The 17,461-nt window shown below is 32.7% G+C and overlaps 1 protein-coding gene across 1 annotated transcript; it reads right to left on the reverse strand.

Annotated features, from left to right (window-relative positions):
* Window positions 1-2,210: 2,210 nt before the first annotated feature.
* LOC114760779 (ATPase ARSA1) lies at window positions 2,211-9,953 on the reverse strand. The gene is made up of 12 exons (XM_028950062.1): window positions 9,540-9,953; window positions 8,738-8,949; window positions 8,562-8,624; window positions 8,294-8,404; window positions 7,469-7,543; window positions 7,298-7,366; window positions 7,152-7,217; window positions 6,311-6,385; window positions 6,131-6,229; window positions 4,781-4,915; window positions 3,334-3,499; window positions 2,211-2,483 (listed from the first exon to the last, which is right to left on the reverse strand). Exons 1-11 carry the CDS (start codon window positions 9,718-9,720, stop codon window positions 3,362-3,364), a joined length of 1,224 nt encoding a protein of 407 aa, XP_028805895.1. The 5' UTR covers window positions 9,721-9,953; the 3' UTR covers window positions 2,211-2,483; window positions 3,334-3,361.
* Between the last annotated feature and the right edge of the window lie 7,508 nt (window positions 9,954-17,461).

Here is a 17,461-nt window from a genome sequence, read left to right on the forward strand (position 1 = left end):
TTTTTGCTACTTCCAAATAGGTTAAATAATTTTTTAGTGTTGGGTTTCATAAATGTAAGTTAATTCTGACATCTGCTTGTTGTTTATAGTTCCTTTTGCAAGCATTGCTAAAATTGAACACCGCAACTCTGAGATTAGGTGTTATGTTCAATAATATTTGGCGTTTTGATCTTTTAGCATTAAAAAAGAATATGCAATGTCCCTCAGCTCCTGTTTAAGATGACGAAGGAAATATTTTTTTTGGTAAAGATTCTCATTTGATAAAACAAATACATAACAAATTCTGAAAGCTATTCTCTAAGAGCTAACCCAAACATCCTCTTAAATGAATCTTTCAAAAGCAAGCCCTAATCCTTTCCTTCAAATTTAGTTTGATTTCATTTATTTGATTCTTCTGATTATTCTCAATGTGTATAATCAGCATGGAATAATTAGATGAAAAAACATTACTTTTCTACACACGAAACCTATACAATCAAAACCAGATTCGACCAAAAAGCTAAGCCTATTGGACTGACCCGTTTAAATCTAAAACTAGGCTTGTAATTTGATATCTTCAAAGATAACTTGGGCTTAAAAACGCTAGTAGTGCAGGGTTTGGAGTTAAATCAGTGTAAAAAAAAAACCAGACCGGACCTGCCGGTTCAACCGGTAAACCGATGAACCGGTCAGTGGTCTGGTCTAGTTCATAAGCTAAACCGGGGACCGGTTCAAACTGGATTGAACTGGTCAAATCGGTGTGAACCAGTGAAAACCGGTAAAAACCGGTATGAACCGGTTTGAATAAATATATTGATATTTATCCTATTTTTTCTCATTTAACTCCTAATATCTCAATTATTATAGATTTAAATGAATTTTGATGATGCGTTTGGTATCAATAACTATTAATTTTAGTTATTGAAAAATTATAAAAATCAAAATTCTTAATATTGTTGTACTTTATTATTATTACAATCAAATTCTTATTGCATTTCTTTATATTTTGTTATTAGTAATTATTAGTATTGTTATATTTTGTCATTTTTAATTAAATTATATTATTTTAATATGACCGGTTTGATCCTGAGTTGATCCCGATCTGACCCATTAACCCTTGAACCACTATCTCAACCGGTTTAGTATCCGGTCCGATTTTTTGTTCCTTGAGTTAAATAGGCTAGCCTTGTGGTGCCGTGGGTTGTTTTGTTTAAGCTCGCCATTTTGTTTTATTTTTTTTTTTTCAAAAACATTTTGAACGGGTATGAATATTAATATTATTATATTTATTTCTTTTTTAACCCCAAAAAGAAAACCTTAAGAACAAAAAGAAGCAAAACACTCATATTCACTCATGATAATCTTGACATGAAATGGGGATTGTGATTTTATGCTAGGAATTAAGCAATTATAAGTAGAGACACCTTTTTTTCAAAACTAAAATTAGAATATAAATTATTCTACTACAACACTCTCTCTTAATTTTTTTCCCTATAGAACTTATGAGAATCAAAACAAATGTAGCCGGAGCGTCTATACGCGAGGAGACACGAATATTTAATTTGAACTTTTAATCTGAGATGATTAGTTTTTGAACTATTTAATCAAATCAAATCACTGAATCGGTTGCTGTGCATGAGTATTAGAAATTAATAATTGCAGAGAACTAATCAAAATTTAAATGCTAATAATCTGATTTGTAATTGTGATTAGCAATCATTAAAGGGACAACACAGTACTGTTTAACTACTTCAGTGAAATTTTGCTTTGGCCAAAATAAAATTCACATTTGTCCTATTTGTCTATCAAATAAATGCATACCCTCACAAATATGAAATTTTTAAATCTAACATCTCGTATATCTATAGCATCATTTCAATTTCACGTGTCTCTATATTAATAAAAGGGTACTTTATTTGTTTTTTTCCTACTTGTTAGCAGCATCATATCCCTTCTCAATGAGAAAGAGAAAAAGCCCAAGGAATTGATGAATCGTGTCTGCCTCTAGATGTTTAAATGCTGCTGATGCTTGTGTTTGTAATTTTATTTTGATAATTTTTACTGTTTTATGTTCATTTCTTTGAAAATATGTGAAAAACAGTGATTTTTTTGCTAAACAGGCCTAAAGCTCGTGGGCCTGAGCTCAAGGCTTTGTCACTGGTGTTTCTTAGAAAACAGGCCTAAACCGTGGCCCATTTAAACCCCCAGCCTGCAAAGAACCGACCGGTTTTCCCAACACGCATAGCTTACACTTGAGAAAATCCCTCAAAAAAGGAGAACCAAAAAAATCAAGTTCAAATGTCAAGTTGAATCTACTCATTATTTCGTCATGAAAATGGCTATAGATATTTTCTACTCTCTAGAACCCTCATGAATAGTAAGGCTTGCAAGGTGTGGCCTCTTTTGGAATGCCAGTATAGGATTTCGAACAACTGATGCTGCTGTATTTTCACCATATAAACCTGGAAACCCTTGATGTCACGTGCTTCGTTCATAACCAACACCTGTTGAAAGTAAACCAACAATCAAACTAAAGCAATTAGAAGTTTTATCTCACAGAGTGGTTACAAATTCCTTAGATATATCATTTACTAATATCTCATTTAATAACTCCCTTGAATGCTCTTTTAGGCCTTTCTTTTACCCTTTTTAATAAGGCTTAAAACCATAGTCAACCCTTCTAATTGACGTTTTCATCAACCGCCTGTACATGTATTTAGACCACCTTCAATGATCTATCCTTTTCTTCTTGATAGATCCCACTTCAGGCTTTCATCTTTTCTTATATGACTATACATTCATCTTAACATTCTCGTCTCTACTGCTATTATTTTTTCGGTCGTCCTTCAGCGCATGACATTCATTATCATGTAACATCTCTGCTTCTATGACACTTCAATAAAACTACCCTTTGAAGTCTAGTAGGTATTTCACTAGCACAAATTTTTGAGTTTCTGCAATTTACTTGGAAAGTGAACCGGCTATCAATCCCATGAACATCATATACATTTTTCTCGTGAAGTGCTCACATGCAGAGAGTCTAAAAGTATCAACGCATGATGGTATATTACATTATATTTCATTTATGATATATTATTAGCTTCTCATACAAAAATAACTGGTTTAATTAGGGGTCTAGAAGTTGAACTAGGAAACTAGGTATTCAGACCCATCTTAACCGTTTGGTCAGCTGCAATAATTATGGATTAAATTCTATCGTTAAATAAAAATGCATATTTCCTTATTTAAGCGTTTTTTGGTAAAGTAATTATCCAATATCTTAAACGTTACTGTTGGAAGCTTAAAGGAATAGATTACGCTAGGAAGTGCTTAAAATAGGTTAATAAAACTTACCAAATCATTACTTCTATAACTGTTGCCATCATTTCCAAACTATGTCACCCAGAAATTTAAGAGCAGGTACACCCCGTATTTCTACATCAACTAGGGGGGCCTGGATCATAACCAAACTGGAGAGTTCCGGATCGTTCTGGATCATATCAAAAGCACGCATTTGATCCTGGAAGAATCCAGCATAAAAAGTTGTCACCTTTAAAGCTAACAATAAAATCTTTAGAGTTCTCAAACAAACCAATCCATCTGGAGGAGGCCAATCCATATGCGTTAATTTGTTTTGGACTGCTTAATTGAATTGATAAAAACCATCAATTCAATTAAGTGAATCAAACAAATCAACCCATTCAGTCCATGAGAAAATAAAAATAAGGCCCTCCAATTTATTATTTAACCAAAAAAAAATTTAATGTTAACAGAGTTCAAGAGATAAAGAAGAAAGATTAAGGTTATCTGATAAAGCTCCTGCATTTAGCCTTTTTGTGGAAATATCTTTGTTATTGTACTGCTTGTTAGCATTTATTAGGGCCTATTAATTAGTTTTTACTCCTTTGTCTTTCCCCATTGCATTTATATGATGTACTTTATCATTCAGAACCAAATGAAAAAAATACATTATCTCTCAGTACAACACTTCTCCCCATTTTTTCTGGTTAGTTTGCTTATATATAATTTCTCTTCTCACTCTTTTTCACATAGTTCTAAGTTTTTATTTATATAAACATTTTAACTAAACACAAAAATATATAATATACATAAATGGGTCAAACCATGAGTTAGATGTATTAGTTTGTTGACGATGCGGTGATTCAAGTGAACTGAGTTAAAGAGGATTGTGCTAAAATTTTCTTCTAGGGATTGGTCAACCTAACCCATTTAATTAGTAGATAAAACAAATTAATCCAATGAATCCAACCAATTTTGACAACTTTAGAATTATGAAAACAAGAGTTTCATTTCTCCTTAAGTTGTTGGATAGCGTGCACTACATTTCAGGTTGACACACGGTTAAAACAATCAGAAACTTCAAGTGACAATAAGAATATGACCGGCTGTTCAAAGGGAAAGGAAAAGGGAGGGATCCCCAGAAGGAGGAGGAACGAAATAATTAAATGATAATTTTCCAATTTGAAATGTTTGACATTAACAAGAACTTAAAAGATTCAACAGAAGAATAAAATTACATAATAATATATCTTACCAAAATCTTTACCCAACATGATTGATTAAAATGAGTTAGTTTATCTATAAGAAATTCAAAGAAAATGGCTGGTTCCTCCTCCAAATTTGCCGAACTTAGGAGAAATTTAAATTCAAAAAGCGGAGAGTTTTGAAGGATTTTGAAAGGTTAGTCTTCCAAGTAGGGGAGGTTTTCCCCTCTCCCCCATTATAACCCGACAGAGATTATTTAACCAATTCAAACATACAGGAGCAAATGCTGAAGTACCTTTCTTTTCATAGCACAAAATTTGCAATCAGATGCCGATGGTGGAAGAACCTGATTGACAATAAGCCTCTTCACAGGGACACTTTCCTTCTTCAAGGAGGAACTCAATCTAGATGACTCACTGACCGCCATCACCTTTTGGAGAAACAGAACAAAGATACAAGTGAGTATTAGTAATGACACTTTAAAAACTATGAACAAAAGGAAACTTTCATTGAGTAAAATCTATTCGGAAGATACGAGCAGTAAACTCACTCAAACTTCTTACAAGCCCAAGGAGAGTCTCCTGAATAAAATGAACTCTAACTCAAGCATATCCCTACCTAGGACCTCCTAAATAAAATAAACTTCTTAGTAGCACAAGGGAAATAAACGTTTATTGAATTAGAAATCAACAACTATCTCCTAAACACAATGAACTCTAACTCAAGCATATCCCTACCTAGGACCTCCTAAATAAAATAAACTTCTTAATAGCACAAGGGAAATAAACGACTATTGAATGAGAAATCAACAACTAAATCTACCGTCATATAATTAAATCAGAAAATCTATATAAATCAGCAACTTATCAATCTTATCAATACTGACTCAATCAAAGATACCCTAATCTTCTCATTAGTTGTTGGAATATTCTCCCCTTAAGCTTTGCGTCTTCAATATGTCAATAATGGCCTCTTAACAAATACAATGAATAAAAAGCAAAAGGACTTTTGCTACATGAATAAAAGTAAATTCAGCAGCAAGTTATGGTCAAAATTTATTTTTGAATGATCTTGAATTAAATTGCATAAAACAGCTCTGTGCCCTTTATTGATAGAAATTGAGTACACATATAGGAGAGGGAGAAGAGAATGAATTTAATCAAATCACCTAAAACTCTTCAATAATGGGGGAAATAAAAACTGAAATAAAAATAATGATTACAAATCTGATGTGGAAATAATAATAGGAAATATTTACAAGGAAAATTAGGGTTTGGTCTTAGTAGGCCCATAAGTGATGGCAGGTCCACATCCAACAAATACCATATTTAGCTGTCTTCATCATTACTTACATTTTATATAGCAAACGACTATAATATAGCATTATCAAGAAAACAAAGAATGATCGTACTAAGGAAGACCTGTGAATGCTTTTTTCCTGCTACTAGAAACCTTTTTTTCCCCTCAATATATAGGAAGGGATTAACAAAACTAGAGACCTTTCAAAAATGTCAGCTTTTTCCCTTATTAGTAAGATAGTAACAGAAAAGGACATCTATTGTTAAGTAACTTAAGGTCATTGACTCTTACATGCAACAACAGTCAAAGATCAGTTAATTCCGAGGCACACTTTTAGTATTCATACCGTGGGAATTGTTACAATAACAAACTCTGTTGAATCAGTGTCCCGAAAGAGCTCACGCACTTTTATCATCCTCTCTCTAAGCTTCTCCAGTTTGTCAGCCTGCACATTGAAGATATAACAAAATGTTAGCACGTCACAGGGAAAGTACATGCAGCACCAGGCCAACGGGATTAGGCTTACAGCATCCTGTTGAGTTGCTTCTTGCCCAAACACAGATTTGATTGCTGATGTTGCAGAAGCTATCTTTTGTCTAAGCTGCAGTAGAAATAAGAATGAAGTTTGAAAGACCATAGAAACAATCAAGGAATGCAAATAAAGTGTGTGGAGAGAGACAGAGAAATAGAAATGAATTTGCATTAAGGACCTATTAGTAATAAGTTAAATATAGGGGACTATTAGTAATTAATTACCTTGCCTAGGACTTATATGTAATCTTGCCTAAAATCATTTTAGGGCTTTCTCTTACAAACTTCAGTTTTTGGGGATGAATAAATTTATGAGACAGCGAAAAAGCTTCTATGACCAAGTGATCAACCTGAGTTTGATCTTTGTTAACCCAACCCTTTTTTTGGTAAATCAAACATTTCTGGACGGGTAAAATAGGCTTATCCATTGCCCATACTCCGAAGCCAAGGGGCAAGGAGAGTAAAGAGATCATGAAAACCAGTCTTAGGCCTTCTCTCCTAACCATTGGTTTTTTTTTTTTTTTTTTTTGAGGTCAACAACTAGGTTCCCGGCCCCAAAAAAAGTAGAAACAACTCAGAATTAAGAGGAAAATAACAAAGTATGAAATGGCTAACAAATGTCACAATTGATGTTGACACTAACAGATTTATAAGGTAAGATTGGAAGTGAAATTTACAACCAACGACTGAAACTACGAATGTGCCTTTGTAACAAGAATTCAGACATCACATGTAGTAAAGTAGTTTACGGATGGACTCCTTAATAAGATGATCCGTTCAGTTACAGGTCAGCGATATGTGTGTAACTTTTACTTCATTGCAATAAGCATTCTTACCTTTAATATCTTCCCTATGGAGGCATCCAAGAAATCAGGCAAGGACAGCAGTCGTAATGTATGACCCTGTTTAGGAAATTACAAGATGATCACCAGAAAACAAATAAAAAGATAAGACAATTAAGCAAACTGAGAATTTTGCTCACCGTAGGTGCAGTATCGAATACTATTCGAGTGAACATGCTATACTCCTGTGATTCAAGAAATTGCATCACCTGGCAAGAAACCCTTAACTGTTAGGCGGCCATCAACAAAGGACCTATTAATGAATGACAATTCACAAGAATGAAATAATCATAGCTCAAAGAATTACAGGCCTTGGAGATAGCAATCGCTTCATCCAGTCCAGGAGGAGGTGTATCCAATAACTCTCCCAGTTTAAGTTCTCCCAACTTTTGCAATCAAAAGATGTAAAAACAATTAGATATTATAACAAGATTACCCATAGGCTTCAAAGCTAGACTTTTTGAATTTGAAGTAGTTCCTAACATATACTTGAAAGCCCTACGACTAAATGATCAAGAGTTTGATGCTAGTTGTCCTATTCTTCACAACAAAATGAAACTTCAAGATACTGTTCATAGTTGTTTTGCATTAGGCGACATGTCAGATATTAATAAGATTGTTCAGGTGCCTTGATAGTTTAAAATTTTAAGTTAAAATGGTTCCAGAGAGAAGCCACTCATAGAGAAGCAGAACTATTATGAAGTTGAAGGGCAGAACCAATCATCCTCCCGTATTTCCTTATATATTTGCTTCAGTTACTTCTCATGTATTTATTTCCTTTTTTCTTTATCAAGAGGAATCACTTTTATTAAACTCTGTTAAAAGTGGAATTACAAACCCCATCGAAAAGGTGCCTTCTTAAATTACGCTTCAAAATACAACCACATTTAAAGATGCTGAAATTGTTAAGCATTACATACCTATTTCTTTTGTATTCCATGTGAAGCAAAAAGTTCAAACAACATTTAAGATACTTTTCAGCAAAAATTTTACAATTTAAATCTATATATGATACAGTAAATAAATGAAATTGATATGGTTGAGTGTATGCTCTAAATATGAAACAGTATCAACCATCTACCTTAATTAGAAGCTGTCATTATCTTTCGAACTGGTTCAAAGCATGTGATAAATACCTGTTCTACAATCATTCCAAGACCCATACCGTCCATGAAGTCTTTAACACCACTTCCACCATTTTTTTGAGTTGCATTTCGGAATTCTTCCCTGGCCTTCTCAGGGTTTATCTGTTATGAAACTACATGTCTAAGTAAGCACATAGGAGGTTTAAAATAGGCACGTCCATGTGAAAATAACAATCACGTCATCAATCAAGTAAACAAGAGAGTGAAGCTTGTCAAAGGAAAAAATCAGAAAATTTATCCAACACTCTGGTCAACTTACTTCAAGAGCAAAAAGTGGATAATCAGGTCCTTCCACAGGAACCAATGTTCCGCCGGTCAAATCCTAGAGTAGAATTGGAAAAACATGAGTTACACAAAGAAACGCATACTTAACTGGCTCAAACTACGAGCAGCTAGCTCAAAATGCATAAGAATCACCAAATGACAAGTAATCACCTGGGCAAAAGAATCACTCAGGGAATGCGCTGGATCAGTAGACACCACAAGAGTGGGATGCCCGTTATTAGCAAATTTAACAGCAAGCGAAGCTGCACAACTTGTCTTTCCTACACCTCCTTTTCCTCCGAGCATGTAATACTTCCTCTGAGTACTAGAAACCATTTCATCAAAACCTGATACAGCTTCTTCAGGAGCAGCTACTGACCTCACTAATTCCACAGAAATGAAAAAGAAAAAAAAAAATTTAAGCAAGCAAACAAACAAACACACAACGGTCCAGAACTCGAAAAGACGATAGGAGAGCTTAATTAGCTTCACCAGCTGATATAGGAACTAAACTGCAAACATAATTAGATGCAAATAATTGTTGAATCTAATGAGGCCAAAAAAACACTCTTGAATTTAGGCTTTTAAATAAAACAATTAATTGCTGAATCTAACGAGGCCAAAAAACACGGTTGAATTTAGGCTTTTAAATAAAACAATTAATGAAGCTCATGTTACGTACAGCGGGCGGAAGAAATTCCCCACCAAATCCACAAATTTTACTCACGAGATCAAGCACTACCAATCATACTCCCGCGCACGATAAGAACATCACTTTATCTACATGGATTAAAACGACCAAAACAACAATTGAAGAAAAGAAGTGCGTGGTTAATCTTTAAATTGAAAACACCAGTAATAAGCAATTAGATAGATTGGTCGTAACGGATAAACTGAATGAAGCAAACCACGACACACTCCGCGACTATATATCTTACAACAAATATCAACTTAAAAATAACAAAATAAAAACCTCGTAATGATTTTTGGAGGGGTTTCGTGGCGTCAGAAATAGATACAGAGGGGAACCCTTTTGCGAGACGAAGAACAATAGGCGTCAATTTGGTTGGCGCATAGGAGATGAAGATAGACTTTGCCATAGAATTTCTGGGAATAGAAGAAGAAATGGTCGAGAAAACAGAGTTAGCAGCCATGACTTCTTTGTAAGAGCTCAAGTTGCCGCTAGCAATGAAGAGATGCGTAAGGCTGGTGGATGAGCTTGCGGGGTTGAGCGGCGTCTAAAGGAGTGTCCAGGCGTACGCGGAAGAACAGGGGGGTGGCTCACCAGCGTAGACTCTGGCAATGCCTCCACCAGCACTGGAGTCGGTGGCGTGGCAGCCGTTGACGAAAAGATGAGTCGATGATGTTTGTGCCTGTGCTTGTGGGCAAAGGAAAGGTACCTCCAAGGTAAGCCCGCATGTCCTTCATTCAATGAATCAATAAATAGCAGGTAAAATTAAAATCGTGGGGGGGCGCCCCCGGCCGCGCCCCGGGGGGCGGGGGGGGGGGGGGGGGAAGCTATTAAAATTATATAATTAAATAACTAAAACACTAAAAACAACAACATTTTGATTTATAAAATTTCAAACCATATTCATATTTATTTATTTATTTATTTATAGTTTATCATATTCAATATATAATTTTGGATTAAGGTGCAAATTTATCTCAAAAATTTTTACTCAAGAGCTTTGGGTATCTCAGAAGTGTTTTTTTTTAACTAATTTGGACAAAAAATTTAATTTTTTTTATAAAGTTCATATATAAAGTCTCAACACTTTTATCAAAAAAAAAAAAAAAGTCTCAACTCTTAGCCAAAGGGCAAAAGTCAGCAACAAAATAGAGCAGAAAAATTGTAAGGGAAAAAAAAAAGGCAATATGACTTTACAGTTTTAAAACAGGGCAACCTATTTTTGGTATGTTTTGTTTGAAAAAATTCCTTAAAAAGCCAATTGAATAACTCAAATCCTAGTTTGAGTTAGTAAACTTATGAAATCCCTAATCAAGGTGGATAACCCAAAAAGAAATATATAAATATAGTCAAATTACATTAGTACCCATCTTATTAAGAAAGGAAAATTGAAGAAGCTTTTACTGCATAGAAGCTCTAAATAAGAGAAACTTGGCAGAGATGTTTGCAAAGTCAAAAAACTCATGAATGAGGCAATGGTAAGTCAGTTTTTATGTTAAATCTTCCACCCTTAATCTTGATAAACTTCACCGTGCTATCTTAGTTCTTCATTTTTGTAAGTATGGATGGTGGAATTTTTTTGGGGACGGAAGGAAAGTTGTGGCAAAATGAGAAGTACCTGATGAAAATAGGTAAATGAGAGTGTGGTGTTGCTTTTTGAGTATGTGTGGGGCTAAAAGATTCATATATATTGGTATGTAAATGTGTGGTGTTAGGTTTACAATGAATGTCTACGTGGGACAACGGTAACATCTCAGCTTTTTAATCATGAGGTTTAGAGACTACTAAGCTTAAATTTAGGTAATTAAGCTAGTTAACATTTTGGTCTTGAGATTAATTAAAGCATAGAAATATAAAGGATGATGATTGAGAGCAATATTTGTAGACTGTTTTGAGCAGTCTTGGAAATTGGGTGTTTTCAAAGGCTAAATGATCTTACTTTTGATTAATCCCTTTTGCATAAAAAAAAAAAAAAAGACATTTCAAGCTTTCCAAAGAGGCCTAGTTTGTAATTTTTGGAGATTTGTGGAGTTAGTTATGAATTTTTGAAGTTAATTTTTTTCTGTGTTTTTTGCTAGACGTTTACTAGATGTTTGATATAGTAAACAACACAAAATGTTAATTGTATCATTTGCTAGACGTTTCTAGATGTTCACTGTAGTGAACATATCAAAATCTAGTTTTATAAAATCAGTTTTAAATACGATATTTAGGAGATTTAGGGAGGACAATTCATAAAGCTATGCTAGGGTTTGGTGTTTTCAGCCTAGAAGAGTATATTTGAACTTCCAAATATTAAAGTAAGTATTTCTAACATCTTTTCTACCCTTTCCTCTTAGATTTCTCAAATTTGAGATTGTTAAAACCTTGGGTTTATGATAATTTTTTAATAGGCTGAGATTTTCACAAAATCTTTTGAATTTAAATGACTTATATAAATTAGATTAAGTGTCATGAAGCCTAATTTTCCTTTCAAATGCAAAATCTTATACCCTTGTTTGTTTTCAAGAAGCTTCAGTCTGAGGAAGTCAATCCTAGTTCACCAGTTCACTAATAGAAGTCCCCCTTATCCATATGGCATTATCAAGCATGTATTGGTGAAAGTTGACTCTTTTATTTGTCTTATTGATCATATTATGTTAGACATTAAAGAGTATAAAGAGATTCTATTAATTGTTAGGTGACCATTTTTGGCTAGAGCGAGAGCTTTGGTGGATGTAGAGAAAGGAAAGGTAGTTCTATAACTTGGTGATGAGCAAATCATGTTTAGTATGTATAAAGCAATGAAGTATCTAAATGAAATGAAATAATGGGCAAGTGTTGCTATGATGGATGATCTCAATCAAATTATATTGGATTCGTTTGCCATTAAGGATCTTCTTAGAGTTACCATAATTGAGAAAAATAGTGTGAAGGGTGCTTACTATATGCAAACTGAGCAAGTTTTGAGTACTTCTACTTCATTTCCTGAGAGACATTAGTATTGCTTATCTCAACCTCATTGATTGGTGACATAGGCTTGTTGAAAGCTATAAAATTAGCACTTTTTGAGAGGCAACTCAAGGTTTTGGTAGTTTAATTGTCTATTTTGTGTTCTTTTATAGAGTTGCTTGATGTTTTGTTTTGATTTTGTAGGACTTTAGTATCCCTAATGATGTGTCCTAGTTGGGCAACAAAGATCAAGAGCTATTTAGAGCGCAGAGTAAGAACATACAAGGGAGTCTTCTTTCATTTTAACTTGATTGGTTTTATTCATTGCTAATGATATATTGCTAGGAAATGAGTTTTGATTATAGTTTGTATTTGCATATGATTGATGTTTGATATTGACTACTATTTAGAATAGTATCACTTATCTGTTTTGCTCTATTGATGAATTTTAAGACACTAGAAATTTGTGATTTCCTTGTAATTGGATATGGTTGAGACTATCCTCATTTTTAGTGGATTGATGACATTCTTTCATTGTTTTGATTTTGTTATTGTACCCATCTTTTTAAAGACAATGTGTCATTTAAGTATGGGAGTGAGGCAACCATTCATTTTGGATAAACTTGCCCTCAAAATTTTTACCTATGTATATAGTTGGAAACTTCTCTATTTTTATGTATATATAGATTTGAACAAAAATTTTGTTCTGCTAGATTTTTAGTTTTGTTTGTGAACATTATCAAAGTTGGTGTAATTTGAACTTGAAATGATTGTTTGATTAGAAGTTGGTTCTATATTTTCAAAATGATAGTAAATAGGCAAAAAAATTTGGTTTTGATAATCAAAAACCAATGAGGGATTGAGTCTAATTGTTCTTTTCTTTCAAGAGAAAGTACACTTATTGTGACTTCATCTCTAAAAACATATCTTAAATCTCTTTTGAAACTCCAAATTTCTTTTGCATGCACCAAGATGATTTTTGTAACATCCTAGGTTTTTAATTATGAGGTTTAGAGACTACTAAGATTGGATTTGAGTAATTAACCTGGTTAATCTTTTAGTCTTGAGGTTAATTAAAGCATAGAAATATAAAAGATGATGATTGAGAATAATATCCCTATACCTTTTTAAGTATTCTTAGAAACTGGGTATTTTTAAGGGTCAATGATCTTCCTTTTGATTAATTCTTTTTATATTAAAAACTAGACATCTCAAGCTTTCTAAAGAGACTTAGTTTGTAATTTTTGGAGATTCGTGGAGTTAGTTATTAATTTTCAAAGCCAAACCTTTTTATGTGTATTTTTTGTTAGACATTTACTAGATGTTTGCTATAGCAAATAACATAGTATATTGACTATATCGTTTGTTAGATGTTTGCTAGATGTTAGTATAGCGAACAACACAAAGTGTTCACTGTGTTATTTGCTAGATGTTTGCTATAGCAAACGCATCAAAATCTGATTTTATAAATCAATTTTAGATGCGATTTTTAGAAGGTTTTAGGAGGAGAACTCATAAGGCTCTATTAGGGTTTGGTGTTTTCGACCTAGGGGAGTATATTTGAGCTTCCAAACATCAAAGTAATTATTCCTAGCCTCAGTTCTACCATTTCCTGTTAGATTTCTAAAATTTGAGATAATTGAAATCAATGGTTTATTATGATTTTTGAATGGGCTGATGTTTCCACCTAATCTTTTAAGTTTAAATGACTTATATGTAGTAGATTAGGAGTTTAATAGGTTTAGTTTTGTTGGATTTGAAGTTATATGGTGTTTTGAGCTAGGGTTTGATTTTTTGAGTTAGGTTTTGTTGAGTATGATAATATTGTTGTTTGAATCAAGATTTGATAGTTGGGTTATCCTTTTATAGTTTAGATTGTTGATAGAGCTTGAAATTTTCAAATGGCTATTCTAAGCTTGGAACCTAAGTGTAAAATTAGGGATTATGCTCAAATTGAGTAATTTGATGTGAATAAATGATTTAAATAAGTCAATTGAGCTATTAAGACTCTAAGTGTAGTGTTGGAATAGTTGGATTGTAATTATAGCAAGAGTTGGGCTCTGTAAGAACTTTGAGTCTTTATGTTTGTTGTGAACCACTCTATTAATTGTGAATAAATATGTGGTTACTTGTGATTATTGTACACTGATTATAAATTGTTGGTTTGAGTATGAGGCTTGGTTTGATTGTGATATTGTATAGTTTTGGTGAAAGGTAACTATTTTCTACTTGTTATGCATGATTGTATGATGTTGTGAGTGATTTTGAATTACTTTAAATTTGTCAAAATGCCATTGGGTTATTATTAAGCCATGAGATATATTTTTGTTGAAATCACCTTAAGATACTTTATGTTATTAAAATATAGCTATGAAACTATGATTTCATAAACTTGTATTGTGGAACATGATTTTATAGAGGAATGGTTTTGTGAATTGATTTGATGAATGAAATTGGAATTGTTGATTTTGGCAAAAAAATGTGAAAAGTGATTATCTCGTTCATAAATAATTATTGAATAAATATATTGAGTAATGATAAGAGGGGATGATGAATGTTGTTTTGATAGGAGATATATTAAAAAGGAAATAAGGGGTGAAATATTGTGTATGAAAAAGGAAACACAATGATGAACTTCTAGATGTACACTGGTTGATTCTTTAGACCTTTTCGTGTGTTTTAAGGCATATGACACCTCGCTAGTGGACAAGAAAGGGAGCCCATAGTCTGATCTTTTCTCTATGAATTTTGACCGGTTCACATCACTTGATCGGTGAGCTAGTTGTGTTGAGCTACCAATCACATGTGTAAGTGCTAGCCTGTGGGTCCAGTCAGAAGAAATAAACTGAGAGGAAATAAGGTGGAATTGAGATTAAAATATTGTACTTTGATAGGTGTGTAATTATGTGATAACTGTGAACATTATGATTTTTGTAACTGTTATATTTGACACCTTCCAAGCACTTACTTGTATGCCTGATGAGTAGGATTGTTGGTTATTGAGACTTTTATCTCATCTTGTGGTTTAGCATTTTTAGGTGACAGCTCTAAGGTTGGTTTGTCAGGAAAGGCACCAGAAGCTTAGCTATCAAGTTAATCTTGTATAGCTTCATTTTGTTATGTGATGGGTATTTGTATATTGCCACTTATGGTTCATTTTTCATACTCTGATGTATTTGAGACTGTTTATATTAATTGTATATGTTTGATAAATTGTTACTAGATTACATCTTGCTAAAAGGCCAGACGCCTTTAGGTGTTCGTATGTGTTTATAAGCTATGGATCTATAATGTCTCTCAAAAATATTAAAGTACTGTTGATTTGGAAAGCTATAAAAAGTATTATTCAAGAAATTTCTTATTATGAGCTTGTGGTTGAATGTGACATGTTAGGTTTCGTAATGCCTAAGGCCCAATTATTATAAAACATTGTTACTTTTGATTTGCATGCGACTGTTGTAATAAAACTCTAATATCCATAATAGCTTTTGAAAGTTTTATTTTGATTCGTTTCCATCATAAATAAGTATTGAAAGATGAGTTTATCTCTTTTAACCATGATAGGTATTTTCAAGAATTAGTTTAACTCTTTTCTATTATGGTTAACATTTCTTATGACTCAAGCTTCTTCTATAATCATAGTAGTATTTCCAAATGTTATATTAAGTTTCTTTTTTACACGATTAGTGTTATTATATGGTGATTTAAAGAGGTTAGTAAATGATTTAGAAGAACCATTATTACAATTTTAGCATTCATTTTCAAAGCCACTTTAACCAGATGCCCATCTCATTACATTAATCATTCCTTTCACCCATTGGAGCCTTAACTTTCTTTTAAAAGAAAATTTACATAGATTAAATAGCTATTTGTTTGAATTGATGTGATTTTTCCTTTCTTTCTCATTGATTACTTTAGTAAGTGCTAAGTAATACCAATTAGAAAAAGAGTGAAGAAATTGAAAAGAAGAAAGTCAATACTCTGTAAAGTGTGTAAATAGTGAAAAGAACAAAAAATAGAAAAGGAAAAGGAAAAGAAAGACAAATATGAAAGAATGAATGAAAAGAAGAATAGAAAAAGAAGAAAGAAAGAAAAAGAGTATAAAACATATAAGAAAAAAAGAGAAATACATACATTAGGAAAAGAAGAGAGAGAATAAGAGTTTTTTTTCCGGATGTTGGAACTCCTTTATTCTTCATATGTTTTTTTTATTGAAATGCTTAGCAATTATTAAAGTACTCCTTCATTTGTTAATTTTATTCCATTATCTTATCTATTTCATTATAGCCCTCAATAAAGTCAGTTTGATTTGTGCGTGAAATAGGGTAATATGGTAAATATGGAGATGATAAACAAGCTTATAGGAGATGAGCTGCAATAAGTGGAATTCAGTGAAACACAAGGCTTTAACTATTATAAGAGATGAGTACAAACACTGGTCTAGTAATACTAGAGTATATTGTAATATATTTTACAATTAAGATGGACATATACTTAATTACCTCGTATCAGTTGCCGAATGAGATCAAGCTCTTTTGCCTTTTGAGCAGTTGTGTTAGATATGACACAATAAATTTGAAAAAGAGTTACAAGTGGACTATTAGGCATTTGTGACTAATTATATTCTAGATTAACAAAATTAACATCTAAGCTAATCAATTAAGTGAAAACAAAAATTAAGAAGCTAGTAAGAGATTAGTGACTTTAGGTTGGCTTTTTTAGTATCTGTTTTAATTAATTTGATAAGCCTTTGTTTTACTTTATTTGAATTTATTTTCACTCAATTTTCATTTAATTGTGCTTCCTCAACTTAGACAAAAAGAGGAATTTTAATGCCTATTCACTTATTAGCTAAGTTATTTGTAGGATCGACCTTGATACACTACTAATTACTTTGGGACTTGTACAGTTGTAGTGCCTATCAATTTTTGATAGCATCACAAGGGCACAAGGACAACCTCTTACTACAGTGTAATGACTCTCATGATCTTTAGGAGTGTTGCTTTTTTGAATGTGCATGATTTGAAAGGTCTATATATATTGGTTTGTGGATATGTAATATATGCTTTACAATTAATATCTATGTGGGATAATTGATTGCATTATAACATCCCCCAGTTTGCCTCTCCACTTCTCCTCCTCTTCTTGGTCTCATGTTAATTGAAAATAATAATGATCAACTAGATAAACAATAAGAACTCATGAATAATGACAAAGGCAAAGAAGAATGAATAATCACTACTTAAAATATTTTAATCTTTTTGCTTATTACT

This window comes from Neltuma alba, unplaced genomic scaffold (genome assembly GCF_004799145.2).
Source record: "Neltuma alba isolate B1F8T4 unplaced genomic scaffold, ASM479914v2 tig00011022_pilon, whole genome shotgun sequence".
Taxonomy (NCBI): domain Eukaryota; kingdom Viridiplantae; phylum Streptophyta; class Magnoliopsida; order Fabales; family Fabaceae; genus Neltuma; species Neltuma alba.